General features: G+C 41.9%; 1 protein-coding gene across 2 annotated transcripts; it reads right to left on the reverse strand.

The window, feature by feature from the left end:
* Window positions 1-1108: 1108 nt before the first annotated feature.
* On the reverse strand, window positions 1109-14607 carry LOC105903475 (NLR family CARD domain-containing protein 3-like). Of its 2 annotated transcripts, XM_031565627.2 has the most exons (10): window positions 14403-14607; window positions 12466-12558; window positions 11603-11719; window positions 10519-10632; window positions 9354-9862; window positions 7327-9127; window positions 6858-7028; window positions 5609-5779; window positions 3475-3648; window positions 1109-1182 (listed from the first exon to the last, which is right to left on the reverse strand). In XM_031565627.2, exons 2-10 carry the CDS (start codon window positions 12513-12515, stop codon window positions 1128-1130), a joined length of 3162 nt encoding a protein of 1053 aa, XP_031421487.1. In that variant the 5' UTR covers window positions 12516-12558; window positions 14403-14607; the 3' UTR covers window positions 1109-1127. The 2 variants fall into 2 exon arrangements, with proteins under 2 accessions (XP_031421487.1, XP_031421488.1); XM_031565628.2 differs by lacking the exon at window positions 10519-10632 and having other exon boundaries at window positions 14403-14606.
* Window positions 14608-20757: the final 6150 nt, after the last annotated feature.

Consider the following 20757-nt stretch of genomic DNA (forward strand, 5'->3'; position numbering starts at 1 on the left):
TGTGTAACTTTGTGTGTGTCCTTGTTTATGTGTGATACTGTTTGTGTTGGTTATCCTGGACTCATTCATGATTGTGTGTTAGAGTGAGTGTGTGTGTGTGTGTGAGTGTCAGGAAGTAGTATAGGTGTGTAAATGAAGTGGAGTGTGTGTAAATAAGTGTATTTCTCTCTGTCTATCTCTGTCTGTTTATGTGTGTGTGAGTTTCTGTCCCTCTCTCTCTCTCTGTATGGTTGTGAGTGTATATGTGACCTTGTTTATGTGATACCGTTTGTATTAATCATGATCCTGTGTGAGTTAGATGTGTATATCTTTGTGTGTGTGATTGCATGACTAAATATACGTGTGTGTCTATATTTATGTGTGTGTGTCCTTGTTTAGTGTGTGATAATGTTTGTGTTGGTCACCCTGGACTCATTCCTGATTGTGTGTGTGTGTGTGTGTGAGTGCGTTTCCTGGTATCAGGCCATGGAGTGAAGTTGAGTTGGTGAGTGTGTGTGTGTGTGTGTGTGTGTGTGTGTGTGTGTGTGTGTGTGTGTGTGTGTGTGTGTGTAGGTCTGTCAGGTCAGGAAGGCAGGAACAAGCATAAGTGAAATGTCTTCACTCACACACAAACAGTCACACACAGACTAGCAGGCCAGTCAAAACGTAAGGACACACACCAACACACACACTCTCAAGTGTGTATCCCTTAGGGTAGGCATCACAGACCAAACACTGCCAGGCTTGGTTCAGTAGGTGTCAGAGATCAATTCTGTTCAGCTTTCATTGTCCTGATGACACATGCCATGATAACCTTATGGCAGTAAGCTGGCATCAGCTTTCAGGGCCAGACACTGCAGTTGCTCAGCAGCAGCTGTATGAGCTGGGAGTCGTCTTGATCACATTCATGTTCATGTTTTAGAATTATCACAAGTCAAATGGCATCAGAAAATGACCAAGTGAAAACAAAGAAACATCAGCCTCCAGTACTGAAGAGACACTGATGACACACACATGATCACAGGCACTGCTAAACCTATAAACATACACAACCTCTTTCTCTTTTTCATTCACACACACATACCTCAATGTTTCTATGTTAATACACAAACATGTGTATGTATTTTTTCAGGGGAAAATGAATAAAATCACTCACATTTTCTCGGACCTGGTTTAATCCTGAACTCTCCTCCATGGCCATACCTCAAGAAAGAAGGGAAGAAGAAAATACACATGTGAACTGATTTGTTATAAGTGTATCATTTTAATCAAGCAAAACTATATAAGTTTTCTAGATCAACAGGGAAAAACTAAGCATGAAATACAAAAATAGTAATATATTTCATAGCCTGGTTATTTTTTCTGGGATATTTTTTCAGGACAGCTGTCATATATCCCCTCCCTCTGCAGCTAGATCATGGACTTCCTCACTAGCAGAGCACAATCTGTCAGCATTGGACCTCTCTCCTCAAAGACACTAATCATGAACACTGCAGCCCTCAAGGTTGTGTGCTGAGCCCCCTGCTCTACACACTCTTGACACATGACTGCACTGCCACTGACTCACTGGTGGTGATGAGACAGCGTACAGGAGTGAGGTGTCAAGCTGAGAGACATGGTGCCATCAACCAACCTTTCCCTCAATGTCAGCAAAACTGAAGAGATGACTGTGGATCAGAGGAGAAGGAACAGAGGACATCAGCACAAACATCATCAGTTACTTCACATAGACGGGTCTGCACTGGTGAAGGTGGGCAGCATTAAATTCCTAGGAGTTCACATCAGTGAGGACCTCACATGGTCATAAAGTACAGACCAGCTGATCAAGAAAGAAAAGGAGCAGCTGTACTTCCTCAGGAAACTGAGGAGGCCACCCAGTATCCTTACAAACTTCTACAGGTGCACTATTGAGAGTATGCTAACAAACAGGCTGGCAGTGTGGTATGACAACAGCACTGCTCAGGACCACCAAAGAGTAATCAAGACAGCAGAGAAAGAGCTCCACTCCCAACCCTGGAGCTCACTTACAATCAGAGTCTGCAGGCAGGCCTGAGGCATAGTAAAGGACTGTGAGAATGGCCCGAGCCGGCCATCTCACAATGTGGGATGTAGGCTTCTGGAACGTGGTTAAAAGCAGGCAGGAACACACACAGCGCAGGAGACAGCGGCTTACGTATAAAAATACAGCTATATATTTATTTACAACAACAGGGACTCGAACCCCAAAAACATAGAAAAATACACTGAACAAAACTAAAGCTTTAAAACAGGCCAGGTACAACTCTGTACTCGTAACAGGTTTTGTCTATGTACCTGCCTCAGCCTCTTGCAGCCTGTCCAGTCTGTCTCTCCCTCAACAATGAGGTGCACCTTTTAATAAGGCAGCCCATGGGGCTAATTTGACCCAATCAGTCCCAATTGGCCAGCATCCACAGGTGCAGGGGAACCCAGACCCAACCATTACGGTGGGGGAGTCCAGCTTGTCTCCCCTCGTGGACCACAGTGAGAAGGGGGAGGAGTTCACCTTTTCACAAGGACCCCACCGATTCCATGCTGTTATGTCCCTCTGTGAGTTTCTGCTTGTTTTGTGCTTGATTGCTCTTGTGTTTGCAGTTCCTTGTTTATGTGTGTGTGTGTGTGTGTGTGTGTGTGTTTTACAGGATGTCCTATAGGCTGATGACACCTAATTGACCACACCTCTGCCTGCTGATGTTTCAATGGGGTTCCACCCTTTGTAAACACACTCTTCCAGTTTGTGAGACTCAGGAACTAGACAAGGCCAAAGTGTGAGGATTTAGACATAACATTATCAGTCTGTTTTGGACCAGATACTGTAAATGTTCTTTTTCCTAGTTTCCTGTATCTTCTGTGTAATACATTCTTTACATGTTCACAGGCTCTGTGTCAACATATGTTTTGCTCACAGTGCAGTCTATCTCTTTTACCTTGCCTCTGACCCTACACAGGGGTGTGACACAAGCACAGATAATTGACCCAGTTTACCCAGACAGTCTGTCAGGTGGGACTGCAGTGTGAGCAGTTCCTGCTGGAAGGAGTGAAGTAGAGAGGGGAAATGGGAAGAAGGAGTGTAACAACGCTGTTACTATGGGCACCAGAGCCGACTCGACCCACCCATAGCACTGCTGGGAAGCTTTGGTTGAGACAGACGTCTTACAGCAGCACTGACTGCCATCAGCCCTGGCTGCAGCATGCTGTGACTTGAGAGAAGATGAGGGTTATAGAAGTGGCTGCTGACTGGTGATACTAGCAGGACATGTGAACCATGACTTCTTGGAGTTTAGGAGGAGGTGCAACATGCACATCCATCTAGGAATAGAAACAAGATGCACCTCCAGCAGTCCAGACTTGGTGCTCTTAGTGAAAAGAGTTTGCCCTTTCGCTCCATTCAAATCTCCCTCCACACCCCCTGAGCCTTGGTGCCCTCTGCAACTGTTTAACATTGTATGTACACCCAGATAAACACCCAGCACTCACCTGAAATTCTCTAGTTTACAGTTGGGATCATTCAGTCTGTCTGTGAGCTCTCTGACACCTGAGTCTCCTGGGTGATTGTAGCTCAGATCCAGCTGTTTCAGGTAGGAGGGGTTTGATTTGAGGGCAGAGGCCAAGAAAGAACAGCCCTGGTGTGTGATGAGACAACCAGACAGTCTGAAACAAGAGATAATTTCCCCTAATTATTAGAGAAGGGAATGCATTACGCAAGACATTTGCAAATTCAGCCATTTTGTCTGTCAAAATCCCACAAATGTATTTTTTAGTGCTGTCAGTTTAACGCGTTATTAAGGGCGTTAACGCAAACCCATTTTAACGCCGTTAATTTTTTTATCGCGAGATTAACGCGATTTCTTTTTTTATAATTATTATTTTTTTTTTTTTTTTTTTAGATTAACGTTCTTTTTGGCCTCGCAAACTGTGTAGTAGGCTAACGTTACGGTTTGAGTGAATGGTGAGCGCGATACGGCGAAATGGATGATAAAAAGCTTCTGAATTGAAAGTTTACTTTTAAAAGTTGTGTTGTGCAAAAGAAGCGAGCTTCACTGTTGTCTGAAAATGTCAACAGGCAGCTGGCTGAAATCAAAGAAGTAGTAGGCTTACCTTTTATTGGTAACCTAACTGTTACGGTTCATTGTTTCTGAAATAAGAGGCCTGACTGCTATGTTCCCAGCAAACTTGAAAAAGAGAAAATATTAAGCCATGGTTTAACTGCACTATAGGCAGAGTCCTTGTTTACCTGAAATGTGCACTTTATGATTTTATTTTGTACCGCCCTGTTTGGCAATGTTGGTTTTCAATAAAATAAAACATTTGCTTAAAGCAAGCCAATCCACTTTTCCATGTTGGTAAGGGCATTAAAATAAAAATAAAATGATGGAAAAAATAAATAAACGAAGGGACATTTAGAATAGATACAAATTTGCGATTAATCGCGATTCATTTTGAGTTAACTATGACAAAAATGCGATTAATCGCGATTAAATATTTTAATCGTTTGACAGCACTAGTATTTTTGAAAAACAATTTACTTTGAGAGCAGATAAATCACTAAGAACATCCATAAACTGACACAGTCCGCTTTAAACCCTAGCTGAGGATTAATTCCAAGAGGTTGAAGAACGAAAAGTTTACAGAGATTCCATTCAGAACTAAAGTCTTATTCATGTATTATTATTCTACTCAGATGCCTATATGTTTCTTAGAATTAGAAGTAAGGTAAGCATATATCTGTGTGTTCCTGAATGAGCCATTTATATCTGTGTGCCTCTGTGTTTCTCAGTGATAAGGACGGGTGTTCTGGTTATGTCTTTAAGGTCATAGTGTCTCTCTAACTCCTGAGTCTGGACCCGGGGTGGCCCATGTGATCTGAGCTCTGTGATGAACACTCCTCTCCTTTCAACTGATACAATACTTCAAGTCATGTTCCCATGTTCCATGTCATGATCTCTCTCCCTTGAAATGCCTCATTGTTCCTGATTTTTTTTACCATTGCCTGACTGAGGTCTCCGTTCCTGTGGTATAAAACTACTAACATAACTTGGCGTCCTTGGGGAACCTCTCTGTCTGAGAAATGTCCATTACGGATTAACAGACTTTTACTACAAACTGACAAATGGGACACTTTGTATCAGTCCTACTTAAACACTACACATGTTCTTACAGTCATGGATGAAAACACATAATGAAAACTGATTACATGTTTTCTGGCTGACTCTTGATAGGCAGCAATTATACAAGTGTAAAAGTGTGGTATACAAGTCCACAACAATTCTGACCTACACTGATTGACTGGTCAATCTATACCATGGGTCAAGATGATCATAATTATCCCCTGAAGAAATATAGCTTTGAGAACACACTCTGAATCCATTTACTGACCATCTACACCCAAGCATTGGAGAATGTGTTTAACCTTCATTACACCATTACAACTACTTAGTGTACCAGGAGACATTGATAGGTGGTAGGAGTGTCCTGTCACTTTCTGCAAAATGCAGATGGTTTTGCAGACAGAATTGTGAACAGTTCATGGACAGCAAACTAATCTAGCACATGCATCAAAAGCTCCAATCAGGAGTGATACTTGATCATAGAATGAAAGTCAAACACCAACCTTAGTTTCTGTAGTATACAGTGAGGGCTACTTAGTCCTGCAGAGAGAAGCTGAATTCCATAATCCTTCAGTTCACTGTTTGTGAGGTCCAGTTCGGTCAGGGAGACCGATGACTGCAGGGAAGAGGCTAGAGCCTTACAGGATTCCTCTGTTAGCTTACAGTCAGCAAGACTGCGTAGAGTGAGAGGTAACGAGAGAGAGAGAGTAGGACACATCCATCAAAAAAGGGGCAAAATGAACAGGAATATAGTTAAGACATTGGTCAATTTAAAAAGAATCCGTTTCAGATTGAAATAATAATTCTGTGCTTGGAATTTGTTTTCATCAAAGAATCCTCCATTTGCAGAAATTACAAACTTTGTAGCATTACAGCTTGACTACTTCCTAAATATGTCTTGGCCAATTTGGAGCAATGCTCATGTCACTGTACAGCTTGTACAGCCGCCTTGAAAATGTATTTATGTGGCTTTAGTTCAGTCTGGATTACATACATACATACAGTATACACACACACACACACAGACACACACACACACATAATGGCTGGCTCACACGGTTGCGTTGCTTGACGGATGATGGAGGGTGTATCTGGCGAATGGGGTTGTGTTGATAACGGAGAGGTTTATAGTGAGATTGACAACTCAACAAACCAATCACGCCACTAGCAAGCTGTTTACCTTGTGGGTAGAAGCATGCTAACATTAGATAGCTGGCTGAGACACCTCGCAAATTCCCTCAGACGTATTTTTCGGTAACTTTAAAAAAATCTACGGAGTTTGGTCCGGCATCTTTTTTTTTCAGGGTTGCGCTCTTTATATATTAGCATAAACATGATTTGATTGGCTATCGCCTGCGCTGCCGTATTTGCAGAAATGTGATTTGATTGGCTGACGCATGTGTTGCCTCTGAAAAAGTTGAACATTTTTCAACTTTCGGCGCAAGCAACGCAACAGAACGCAACGGAACCACAATTAACCCTAGTTTGGTAAAGGATGATGTCACCCCAGTCAAAGTAAATGGGGATCCGTCAACGTTGACGGATTAACGCAACCGTCTAAGCCAGCTGTAACACCTAAAAAATGTGATGATATAGATAAGGCCTATGTGAACAGTTTTACTGACTAAGACAAATTGTGAGATCAGAGAGAAAATTCTGCCTAGAGTAAAACATGAATGTTCCTATTGTTTGGTTAACACAGTCTACAGTTCACAGTAAGCGTTTGTTAACACAGTCTTCAATATTACTTACCTCAGTGTCTCCAGTTTGCAGTTTGGACTCTGTAGAGCAGAGCCCAGCATTTCTCCTGACTGCTGCAGGTCACTGTGACTCAGATCCAGCTCTCTTAAGAGGGAGTTTGCAGACTGCAGAGCTGAGGCCACAATCTCACAGGACTTCTCTGTTAGTCCACAGCCAGCAAGTCTACAATTATAAATCAACGTCAGTATGTGCAGGAGATTATTAGGAGATTTTCAAAAGTATACATTGAATACATACATGTATACATATTGTATGCACTTTTATACACAGTTGTATTTTTCACACTTATAGTACCAAATAGCATTTCTTCAATTCCTTGAAATTTTATCACAATCTCTGAAAACAAAAACTGCAAATTATTTCTGTAGAGGTTGCTTTCACATTAGGTGGTGTAAGCATTGGTTTAAGCTGATTTCTCAGACCTTTATTAATTCCATATGGGATGTAATTGGTAACTCACCGGGCCTTTCTGCAGCATCTCACAGCTGGTATTAGTCTCCTCCGTCCCTCCTCTGATGTGTTGTATTTCCTCAAGTCAAACTCATCCAGCACCTCCTCAGACATCAGAAGCATGTGGGCCACTGCTGAACATTGGGTAGGTGACAAACTATCTGAGACGCCATCTGAAGATTTCAGATATGTCTGGACTTTTTCATGTAGGGAATGATTATTCATTTCAAATAAGCAATGGAAAAGATTGATGCATCTTTCAGGAGACAGATTCTTTCTCTTGAGAACCTTGATGTACGTACAAGTTTTCTTGATGCTCTCTGAGCTGTGGTGTGTGTTCGACAGCAGACCTTGTAAAAGGGCCTGATTGCTCTCCACTGAGATGCCTACAAGGAAGCGGAGGAAAAGGTCCAGGTGTCCATTCTTGCTGTCCAAAGCTTTATCCATTGCTCCCTTCAACAGAACATGCAAGGGAAGGGGGGCTTGCAGGTCTTTGTGTTTTTTACTGATGAATGATTTCAGTATTTCAAAATGTTCTGACATGTAGGAGTGAAACACAAACATGGCTGCCAGAAACTCCTGGATGCTCAGATGCACAAAGCAGTAGACCTTCTTGTGGTGAAACACACATTCCTCCCTGAAGATCTCAGTGCACATGCCAGAGTACACTGAGGCATCACTCACATCAATGCCACACTCTGTCAGGTCTTCCTCATAGAACATGAGATTGCCATTCTCCAGGTGCTTGAAGGCCAGCTCTGCCAGTTTCAGTATAACAGCTTTATGTGATTCCAGGAGCCTCTGTCTATCTGTATCATTTCCCTCTTGATACTTCTGGTTCTTCCTGGTGGTCTGGATGAGCAGGAAGTGTATGAACATCTCAGTCAGAGTTTTGGGGGCTTTCTGCCCATCATCCTCTTCCAGTATCTGCTGAAGGACAGTGGCTGAGATCCAACAGAAGACTGGCATGTGGCACATAATGTGGAGGCTCCTGGATACCTTAATGTGTGAGATGATTCTGGTGGCTTTATTCTGGTCACTGATCCTCTTCCTGAAGTACTCTTCCTTCTGTGGATCATTGAACCCTCGTACTTCTGTCACCTGATTGATGCACTGAGAAGGGACCTGACTGGCTGCTGCTGGTCGGGAGGTTATCCAGATGAGAGAAGAGGGAAGCAGAGTTCCCTGAATGAGGCTCGTCATCAACACATCCACTGATGATGTTTGTGTCACATCAGACAACTGCTGGTTCTCTTGGAAATTCAATGGAAGTCGACTCTCATCCAGACCATCAAAGATGAACACAATATGGCGGTCTTTGTATTCACCATCCTGTAGCTCCCTAAGCTCAGGGTAGAAGTCTAGCAGGAGCCTGTGAAGACTGTACTGATCATGTTTGACCAAATTCAGCTCACGGAACGGAAGTATAAACATGAAATCTACATCTTGGTTAGCTTTCTCCTCTGCCCAGTCAAGGATGAACTTCTGCACTGAGACAGTTTTTCCAATGCCAGCAATGCCCTTGGTCATGACACTTCTGATGGGTCTCTGTTGTCCAGGTAAAGGCTTGAAGATGTCATTGCAGTTGATTGCTGTGTCTTCTGTAGATTGTGATCTGGATGCTGACTCTACCTGCCAAACTTCATGTTCATTATTCACCCCTTCACTCTCTCCCTCTGTGATGTAGAGCTCTGTGTAGATCTTGTTCAGGAGTGTTTGAGTCTCTGATCTTATGATGCCTTCAGATATGCTCTCAAACCTCCTCTTCATACTGGCTTTATGATTCACCAGTGCTCTGTTCAGGACATCATCTGTTTGGCATTAAACAAACAAACAAACAAACAGACAAATAAGCAAAACAGATCAGCATCCAACACATTTGTTATTGTCTCTCTAATCCATATTTCAAGAAGAGTAACAGAGAACAATGGACTTCAAAAGGTCACCATCATTTTGTTTCTCAACTAAATGGTGTTTCTATTCGTGCAGGAACCCAACTCCTGGAAGCAGTTCTGAAAGAAATACTTCAAGACTCACCTGTTAGTTTGGCCCTTTTGACAGGAGCAGGCTCAGTTTGGAGATGTTTGCTTCCTTCCAGGACTATGTGCTCATCCAAAGGAGGTTGTGGAGAAATCTGTGCCATGTGGAAGTGTGGGTATAGAGGGTTTTGCCCCGAGTCTAAGTGTGGAGGAACTTGTGCCATGGTTGTAGATGGCTTTAGATGAAGCTGTGCCATTTCTCTGTGTTGGTAGAGAGAGGATTGTGCCATGGCTGTAGGGGGATATACAAGAGGTTGTGTCGTGGTTGGATGTGGGTATAACAGAGGTTGTGCCATGGTTATGTCAGGGTTTAGAAAGGTTTGTGTTCTGGATCTCTTTCTGCACTGGGGACAGCTGTAGTCTCCTGATGGACCAGACTGGCTCCAGTAGCTGCTGATACACTGCCTGCAGAAACTGTGTCCACAGGTGGTGATGACTGGGTCCCTCAGTAGCTGCTCACACACTCCACACCTGAACTGATCCTGGGTCAGAACATTCCATTGAACACTGCAGTGACAGATAAATCACACAAAGAGTCACATTATTCATTGATGCGCAAGAAAACCTTACATCAGGATTTGCACAAACACACACACAAACTCTCTCCTACTCTCTCTCACACACACACATCTTGGGTCAGGCTATTTCTAAGCTGACTGCAGAGACACCAATAATTGAACAAAGACACAAATCATTCACTGCATCCTAACACTAAAGAGCAGCTGACAGGTATGCACACACACAGTCACATGAACACATTCAGAAGCACCAAGCAACACTGCAAATCTTAGTGTATACAGTATTTACACACTACCACACACAAACACACACACACACACACACACACACACACTGAAGACATTCAGAAGCACCAAGCAACACTGCAAATCGTGGTGTACACAGTATTTACACACTCATCTGCACTTCCACACACTCTCACACACACACACACTCACAGACACACATACAGCACATATCAAATAATTATTTAGCATTAGCCCTCACTTCTTCCTAATAGTTAGTGAAGTTAGCACATTCACTCCTTCTCTCTATCTATCCTCAAAACACAAACACACACATGTGCGCACAAACAATTTTCCACTCTTGTATCTATGTGTATTTGTAAAATGTAAAAATGTAAAATATAATAGCTGACAGCTCACTTTGGATCATAATGTGGTGGTCCACTGCTGAAATTGGGAGGGTGTGGCATGGACCAGACACTCTTCATAGACACACAGCTGGGCACTGGAGACACTGCTCTGTGTGTCTGTGATCTGGTTACATAAGGAGACAAAATAATAGATGTAGCTAACACTTCTTCCTAATAGTTAGTAAGGTTAGCATGTCTGCATAATCACTCTCGGTCTCGGACACACTAACACACAAACACACAAACACACACACAAACAATTCTCCACTCTTGTACATATCAGTATTTGTAAAACATAAAAATGTATAGTTAGTCAGGTTAGCATGTATGCATACTCTATCCTTCTTGTTCTCTCTCTCACACACACACATCTTGGGTCAGGGTATTTCTAAGTTGACTGCAGAGACACCAATAATTGCACAAAGACACACGTCCTTCACTGCATCCTAACATTAAAGAGCAGCTGATTGGTCTGCACACACACAGTCACATGAACACATTCAGAAGCACCAAGCAACACTGCAAATCTTAGTGTAAACAGTATTTACACACTACCAACACACACACACACACACACAATGAAGACATTCAGAAGCACCAAGCAACACTGCAAATCTTGGTGTACACAGTATTTACACACTACCACACACACACACACACACACACACACACACACACACACACACACACACAGTGAAGACATTCAGAAGCACCAAGCAACACTGCAAACCGTGGTGTACACAGTATTTACACACTACCACACACACACACACACACACACACACACACACACACAGTGAAGACATTCAGAAGCACCAAGCAACACTGCAAACCGTGGTGTACACAGTATTTACACACTCATCTGCACTTCCACACACTCTCACACACACACACTCACAGACACATATCAAATAATTATTTAGCATTAGCCCTCACTTCTTCCTAATAGTTAGTGAAGTTAGCACATTCACTCCTTCTCTCTATCTATCCTCAAAACACAAACACACACATGTGCGCACAAACAATTTTCCACTCTTGTATATATGTGTATTTGTAAAATGTAAAAATGTAAAATATAATAGCTGACAACTCACTTTGGATCATAATGTGGTGGTCCACTGCTGAAATTGGGAGGAGGGTGTGGCATGGACCAGACACTCTTCATAGACACACAGCTGGGCACTGGAGACACTGCTCTGTGTGTCTGTGATCTGGTTACATAAGGAGACAAAATAATAGATGTAGCTAACACTTCTTCCTAATAGTTAGTAAGGTTAGCATGTCTGCATAATCACTCTCGGTCTCGGACACACTAACACACACAAACACACACACACACACACACACACACACACACACAAACAATTCTCCACTCTTGTACATATCAGTATTTGTAAAACGTAAAAATGTATAGTTAGTCAGGTTAAAATGTCTGCATACTCTGTCTTTCTCTTTCTCTCTCTCACACACTCACATCTTGGGTCAGGGTATTTCTAATCTGACTGCAGAGATACCAATAATTGCACACATCATTCACTGTACCGTGCGGAGTGGGGTCACATGACCAACGCAATTACCATATATGGTCATTCACCTAAACATGCTTTATCTGGGCAACTTAACAACTAACTACTATGGCCTTTTTAACATGCAGAGACAACAATAATTGACACACATAAAAGCCACATATCATTCAGTGCATCCTAACATTAAAGAGCAGCTGATAGGTCTGCACACACACAGTCACATGAACACATTCAGAAGCACCAAGCAACACTGGGAGTGCAGATGAGTGTGTAAAATACTGTGTACACTAAGATTTGCACAAAACTCACTCTCTCTATCTCTATCTCTCTCTCTGCATATTCACTCCTTCTCTCTCTCTCTCTTTAACACACACACACAAACACATATTTGTAAAAGGTACAAATGTAAAATATAATAACTGACAACTCACTTTGGATCAGACTGTGGTGGTCCACTGCTAAAATTGGGAGGGTCTGCCATGGATTGGTCATCAGAGACACACAGCTGCGAACTGGAGACTGGTCTGTTTGTCAACAAATAAATAAGTATATAAATAAATAAAGACAGAAAGACAGAGAGAAAGACAGACAGATATATACATCTAGTCATTTAGCAGACGCTTTTATCCAAAGTGATGTACAAAGGTGAGAACAATCAAGCTACGAGCAAGAGACCTAGTGTAACAATAAAATACCATTTTACATAAGAAATAAAAAAAGTGCAGGAATGTAACTACTGTAAGTGTCATCAAATGTGCCTGTTTTCATGAATGATGAGTTGTCTTGAGTTGAACTTGAGCCCTGAACACTGTAGCCTATCACCAAAACCGCTAGGGCATCGACCCAGGCTAATCTTAGAATTCGGGAAAAAAAATTCAGCAATAACCTCTTAGAAAATCTAAGTAACTACTCACACAGGCTCTCTCTACCCAGTAAGATCACAGCTTAAACAAGCACTCTCAGCAGTTAGGCACCCAGTGTGCTGTTTTTGGTGATAGCAACTAATATATTTTCTTTGTAGTGCTGATACTCAAAGCTGTCGTCCCGTGCTGCACCTGCACTCCGATTAACAACTGTGTCGACACGTGTAACTTCCTGAATTACTGGTAATTTTATGTTTTTTTAATATGTTTTAATAATTGTCACAAATCAAGGATAATCCATATTTTAGTCAAGGTGAATATTATTCTGAGGTACTTCCTTACCACCAGATAAATTAAGTGTACCGAATGCTCCAAGCCCGACGTGATCTACAACATATTTTTCAAACCTGCATGCGGACGTAATTACTTATGATTTGCCATTCTGAATTCTCAGTAGGACACAAAGAGCAGAGAAAGACAAGTGAAGTTGCGTGTGTAGTCAAGTTGATGTAGACGTAGTCGCGGCACAGGCACGAAACAGGAGTTAGGAGGGGAAAGAGAGAGAGAAAGACAGAACGAGAGCGATTTGTATTGTTGGGTGGCTGTATATTTCTCTCTAAAAAAAGTTCGTTTCTGAAACGATAGGAGCAATTTCAAAATGGTTTAATTCAGTTTACGGGATGTTATATGTAAACTGCTCTGCGATTGGAACGCAACCAGTAGGGTTTTTTTTTCTAGGTTTTCCCTCCCCCTCCTTAAATCTATGACTCACGTAAATAACATCTAACTTCGCATAATGAGTAGCCTAGCGTAGACCTTCGTGAAGTCGGATTCTCTTAAAACCGCAGTTGTATTTTCCTTAGTCCTTAATTCTATTTCACTCATGAGCAGTTAGGAAAAGACCACAGGACTATCCGACACAGCCAGTGTCGAGGCCCCTGTCTCGAGTGTCCCATTGCTAGTTTACCGAGTTCACCGTCGTCTTGAATGGACCATTAATCCTCTGTTACAGCGGAAGAGCTGAACTTTACCCCTTATTTTTACTAACCTTTTTTCACAAGACAGGTTAAAATGGGCACACAGCCTACACATGAACATTTGCGTGCTAGTTTAATGTGCCATTACATGCAAACCTACTAACAACAATGTCACTTCCTTGTCTTCAAGCCGTTTTTTCCCAGACTGTTCATATTAATTTACTGGAGCTGCAGCTGATCCATGGTGACAGTCTATGGATTTGGATAACAGACTAGATTTATACTACATTTGTTATTTTACTTCAGTCAAGGCAAATTAGAGTGAAGGTCTGAAAAGGTGCTATGAAAAAGTAGGCCTAATCTGCAGCGTGGCATTTCGCAGGTAGACCCATCAAGTCCGTGAAAACGTTCGTGTCGTCTCCAACTAGTAACCCTCGAGGTTAATCTTCCATATTCAGTCCACGAAAACGAGATCACCACCTCTAGTATAAATTAGAACCGTACATTTGACTAATTATGCTTACTTACCCTCCTAGAAAAACGATGGACACGTTCTTGCATGCAGTCGTTCTATGTCCTTGCTAAGGTTAAAATTACTTTCGATTTTATCTGTTCTGCGTTGATAATGAGCATTGGCACCTTCCTATGTAAAGTGAAAACCTATGCCCCTAGTGGTTGCGTTCCTATTGGAGAGCAATTCAGACTGGATTTAAAAAAAAAGAGAGGAAGCCTACTTCTAACCCATAGTTGGAAGTTGTCAAAACAAATATTTCAGTGTTTGTGCAGTAATAATCTTCGTAACTATGAAAATTGAAGCAATATTGTGCCATCTTTTCAAAATGTTGCTACACACAAACTCATAGGACTCGCATACAAACACATGCACATGGGATAGTGTAGGGGTGTTGAAGGGTCTGCGAGCGAGTGAAGCAAGTGTTGATTAGGCTAGACTCTAGCCGCTAGAGTGATTGACATTTAATAACACCTAAAACAAAGTTAGACTGACGGAAGAGATTAGATGAGTAAAGTAGATGGAAACCATGAGTGTCGCGAGGAGTAGTATAAATGTCAGTCAGTGATAATTTACTTTGGGTATTAGAGTAAATTTAACGTGTTCTGTAAAGCATAGAATATTGTCGGGACCGGCGATGTCAGATGGAGGGCCGGTTAGTGATGGAGGCGGGCCGGTATTGAACCAGCCAACCCCGTCGGCCCACCGGGGATTTCCCCGGTATCCCCTATGGCCAGTCCGCCCCTGGATATGTATTGTCTGTAACCCAAGGGAAGAAAGACGCGTGGCGAGCAAGCTTAGTCTAATGATCGTTTATTTAGGTGAAACTGTGCCATTGTAAGTGCTCTTAAAGTGCACACAATTGAACATCAGAACACTTACATGCGTTACTGTTTTTCACTGATCTGTTGGACAAAATGTTGTGCTTCTTCGTTCTTACCTGTTGCCTGTGTCTTCCGGGAACGGGGAAGAAAACTCGGGTGCAGGGCTGGGGAAGCTTTTCTGCGTTCATTTCGCGCTCCGCTAGGGAAGCGCTCATTGGAGCAGGGGTGTTCGTAGTGTTATATATAATTCTTTAATAACTGGTTTAATGGCTTTGTTAATACCACATGAATGTATGTATATGATGTGTTATGTCAGATTGTTTATAAGGAGGAAATACCGTACGACACTGTTAATTGATTAACGCACGTTCAATGGTAACGGCAGTAGTTTAAATATGTGCCGCACAGCTCAGATGGGAAGAAGTCGTTGACGTGAGCAGTCTGTGGGGTGAAACACACCAAACGCGTTTCTAAAAACGTATACGATTCAAAATCGCCTTGGCAAAGTGCGGCTGGCAAAACAGCCGCAGGGGCACCAGGCTGTTTTTCCCGGCGCCTATGAAGCGGAGCTGCGTGCACAACCTGCCTGGGCCGAGTGTGACATTGATGAGCGGTGCGCCTCCGCGCCTTGCGCACCTAAAAAACGCAAGAAAGACGCGACGCGTGGCGGAGAAAAGGCGCACACGCAAGGCGCGCCGTACCATAGGAAACAAAGCATTTGCTAGCGTCCCGTTTTTAAAAACGCGTTTGATATGTTTTGGCCCATAGGCTACGGTAATTGTTGAGAATCGGGGTCTTCAACTACGCATGTGCATTGTCCCGGTGTGTGTTTCTTTTTGATTCAGTGTTTTGTTTGTTTGTTTGTTTGTTTGTTTGTTTTGTCCGTTTAACCTGCCAGCAGCTCAAGATTAAAAAAAAAAAAAAAAACATTTTTGGAAGAGCTGTTTTGCATTCGTCCATCCTTGAAGTCTGAACTAAACCAATCGATCGGGCACACTCCCTTACAGAGAGATTTAGGATTAAGGGTTTAGTAGTACATTAACAATATCCCAATTAATGTGTAATGCACGCAGCGAAATATAATAAGACATTTCAGTAGCATTCTGGAGGTAAAAACTAATTTCTCATTGTTATTTCAATTGTCATTAGTCCCTCCAAAGGAGCCAGCCCCACATTGATCCGATGTCTGATAAAAAAGAAAGGTCAACATCTCATGAGTTGCTGGCGCCATCTAGTGGACGTCTAGCAAGCTAATACCACCTGCTGAGACAAGAGTGCGACATACATTTCAGCTTGCACATGAATGAAACGATGGAAATATGGATAGACATTTGGTAAATAATTGAAAAACAACATTGTTCTTTTTTGTACAGTAAGGAGGTGATCAATATAAGGGTCTTTCCCAGTTCACCTTTCCTAGAAGCTGTCTTATGAGTGCCCAGTCGACCATTAAAACTGCAGTCAAAGCACGCACACTTCTGCTTCCGGAATATCGGCCAATTTAGCGTTCACAGGTTGAGTTAAGTTAAGACATTATTATTTCAAAGAAATTAATATTATGTAATAGCTCAATAGTTGTATGGGTCATATATGTGATTAGTTTGACATCCATGTCTGGTCATCAAAAATGACCTTTTTAGTAACTTTGCTGTAGCTTCATGCCGTAGTTATGAGTGAAACCCAAAATCAAGACTCTCATTTGAAGATGAAAATCACTCCCTCGGGCCGCTGTCTGGGTAGTAGGCACTGCTCTTGTCTGTTGTTTAAACGTCTGAGAACTGGGAAAAGCGCTATAAATGTGATTATTGTTTCATTCACCGTGATTGCAACATGTTCAGCTTTTTTGATCTCATCTCCAATGACATCATCTACATTTCCAATTGAATTTAAGTTTCTTTTTCTGGGAACTTGAGCGGGAGGCGTTGCTGGTAGATCTGGTTTAAGATCTCAAGTTTGGAACATTTCGAATGCAAATTTGCAAACAGCAAAAAGTAAAATGTACTTTACATGTAAGCAAATACCCGATGCCATAGCCTGAGTGCTTAATTTCCTCGTCACCTGAAGGTGAACTTTAATGCGTTTGGATGTTCCAAAGCAAACGTTCTATCAGACAAATTCTAATTCAGTGCTACACTGAACATGAGCTTAAGCAAAACAGCTAGCAGAAGAAGGAGGAGTAGTTGAACAACCGCCGAACATTAAATTAATCACTCCATCCAGTTTTTTTTGCGTGTTTCTTACTGACTTGCACATAAAATAGAGGGAAACAAGTAATGTTATTTAGCAACTTTTCCCGCCGCTTCTTCTGCCCTCCTGATGGTGGTGTAAAGTTATGCATAGTCTGGCTCAACCACTGCCACTGCTTGTCCCAGTCATTTGGTGTCCACATGTCAACTTTAAGGGATTTATTGCAGAACTTATGGATTTACCCAATTTAAATTGCTTACAGATATATAAATGAAAATACACAGAGTGTAAGAGAAAATCAAGTTTATTGATGTCACCAATGTTTAGTCATCAACAAACAGTTCAGTTGAAGTTCATGTCAAGCAATTTAGCTCAAAACAGTAAACAGATTAATAACTCATTTCACCGTGCTAAGAAAAGAGGCCTATTACCCTGAGGTGTCGCTGCTGGTGTGACATTGACAGGGCCAGCACGGGCCAGCAGTGACAGTGGCCGTAACTTAGAACTTTTTAGGGCAGAAAGATCACCACGGGACATGTACGAGATAAGATTAATAGTTGAGCTGTGAGAATTGGACTTCTCACACTGAGGCCCCATTGTTAAAGAGTTAGTTAGTTACAGCTCCCCAGGGGATCCATGATTAAGCAACATTGTCGCGACTGAGGGGTTAAAAGATTGAATTGCGTATGTGAATGTCAGAATGCATTCTCCAGTCGTGGGTGACAGAGCTCTTTGTGAACTCACCTAAGACTGTATTTGTACATCTCTTGAAACTCAGTAAACTCAACTGTATTCAAACCTATTGCTTCGTGGCGGTCTTTCACTTGATTCTCTGTAAACCAACACGTAGAAATAGTATAATCTAACAGCAGTAATTGATGGGCTGTTATGTAACACCCCCTTTATGCCACAAAGGTGATTCAGGCCTTATAAATTATAGATTTTCTAAAAGCTGTTGCTATGAGGATTTCATTTTATCCCTATATTGAGGGGGCACAAGAGGATGGCAAACATTAACCACACAAATCAGACATGGGAATGAAAGCAGCGCACAGGAAAGTGTGCCAGAGTGTGTTGAACACATTATACCAGAACACACCTACATCGATGAATACAGACATCTCTATATTAATCATCACATTACCATTACCCTCAACATCCATCCGCATCTCCCCTGCAGAGACTGGGGTGCACACCCGTGTATCACATAAATGTGTATTTTGTTAATCAATACATTGTATGTATACGAGAGCAATCTGTTAGGGTACATTTACATTTACATTCAGTCATTTAGCAGACGCTTTTGTCCAAAGCGACGTACAAGGGAGAGAATAGTCAAGATACGAGCAATAAAACCTGGTGTAACAATGGTGGTATTCTTGTATATTCTGTTAAACAGAGTATGTGTGCACATGTGGTTTGTAGACAGATGGGCGTCGAATGCGGTTAACTGTGCTAGTTCAACAGAGTGGGTAGTGAGCACACATATATCAAAGCCAGATGCCTTGTGTGTGAGTCATCTGCCTTGTGTGTGAGCCATCTGCCTTAAAGTGCTGGATTTAAGTTTCTTTTTCTGGGAAATTGAGCGGGAGGCGTTGCTGGTTTGACTAGGGATGTACAAACAGCATAATACCCGATGCCATAGCCTGAGTGCTTCATTTCCTCGTCATCTGAACAAGGTGAACTTTAATGCGTTTGGATGTTCCAAAGCAAACGTTTTATCAGACAAATTCTAATTCAGTGCTACACTGAACATGAGCTTAAGCAAAACATCTAGCAGAAGAGACAGTATGGAACAACTGCCAAACAGTAAGTTATTCACTCATCCAGTTTTTTTTTGTGTTTCTTACTGCATAAATTGCGCATAAAACAGAGAAAACAAGACCTAATGTTAAATAGCAACTTTTTTACCCGCTTCTTCTGCCCTCCTGATGGTGGTGTAAAGTTACACAAGAGGGGCACAAGAGTCTGTCTCAACCAGTGCCACCGCTTGTCCCAGTCCTTTGGTGTCAACATGTCAACTTTTAGGGATTTATTGCAGAAATTATGGATTTCCCCAATTTAAATTGTTTACGAACATATAAATGAAATTACACGGAGTAATTGACGCGGCTGTTATATGACACCCCCTGTATGCCACAAACGTGATTCAGGCCTTATAAATTATGCATTTTCTAAAAGCTGATGTTATGAGGAATTCATTGTATCCCTTATATTGAAGGGGCACAAGAGGATCGCAAACATTAACCACACAGATCAGACATGGGAATGAAAGCAGTGCACAGGAAATTGTGCAAGAGCGTGTTGAACAAATTATACCAGAACACACCTTCATCACTGAATACAGACATCTCTATACTAATCATCACATTACCATTACCCTCAACATCAGAATCAGAATCATGTTGATTGGCCAAGTACATTTTCACATACAAGGAATTTGTTCTGGGTTTAGTTGCTCTCAATGTACTTGAACTGAAAAATATGCAGTATAACACAACAGTCCATCCGCATCTCCCCTGCAGAGACTGGGGTGCACACGCGTGTATCACATAAATGTGTATTTTGTTAATCAATACATTGTATGTATACGAGAGCAATCTGTTAAGGTATTATTGTATATTCTGTTAAACAGAGTATGTGTGCACATGTGGTTTGTAGACAGATGGGCGATGAATGCGGTTAACTGTGCCAGTTCAACAGAGTGGGTAGTGAGCCCACATAACAAAGCCAGTTGCCTTTGCTTTCTTAATTAATAAACAAGTTGAGCTGGTTTGACTGGGCATGAACAAACAGCATAATACCCGATGCCATAGCCTGAGTACTTCATTTCGTCGTCACCCGAACAAGGTGAACTTTAATGCGTTTGGATGTTCTAAAGCAAACGTTCTATCAGACCAATTCTAAGTCAGTGCTACACTGAACATGAGCTTAAGCAAAACATCTAGCAGAAGAAGATGGAACACCCGTCAAACCGTAAGTTATACACTCATCCAGTTTTTTGCGTGTTTCTTACTGCATAAATTGCGCATAAAATAGAGGGAAACAAGACAATGTTATTTTGCAACTTTCCCCCTGCTTCTTCTGCCCTCCTGATGGTTGTTTAAAGTTATGCATAGTGTAGCTCAACCACTGCCACTGCTTGTCCCAGTCCTTTGGTGTCAACATGTCAACTTTTAGGGATTTATTGCAGAAATTATGGATTTACCCAATTTCAATTGCTTACGGAAATATACATGAAATTGTACGTGAATGAAATGATTGACACGGTTGGTATATGACACCCCCGAATAATAATAATAATACATCACATTTATATAGCGCTTTTCACAATTCTCAAAGACGTTTAAATATGCCACGC

This window comes from Clupea harengus, chromosome 4 (assembly GCF_900700415.2).
Source record: "Clupea harengus chromosome 4, Ch_v2.0.2, whole genome shotgun sequence".
Lineage (NCBI taxonomy): Eukaryota > Metazoa > Chordata > Actinopteri > Clupeiformes > Clupeidae > Clupea > Clupea harengus.

What these genes read in the sequence shown, in the direction of transcription:
- LOC105903475 (XM_031565627.2), bottom strand. Translation starts at nt 12,515, where the DNA reads ATGGCAGACCCTCCCAATTTTAGCAGTGGACCACCACAGTCTGATCCA. An exon ending in CCACCACATTATGATCCAAA is followed by an intron (nt 9,863 to 10,518) that starts GTGAGCTGTCAG and finishes CTGTCACTGCAG; the next exon opens with TGTTCAATGGAATGTTCTGA. An exon ending in TGTATACTACAGAAACTAAG is followed by an intron (nt 3,649 to 5,608) that starts GTTGGTGTTTGA and finishes CTCTTGTTTCAG; the next exon opens with ACTGTCTGGTTGTCTCATCA.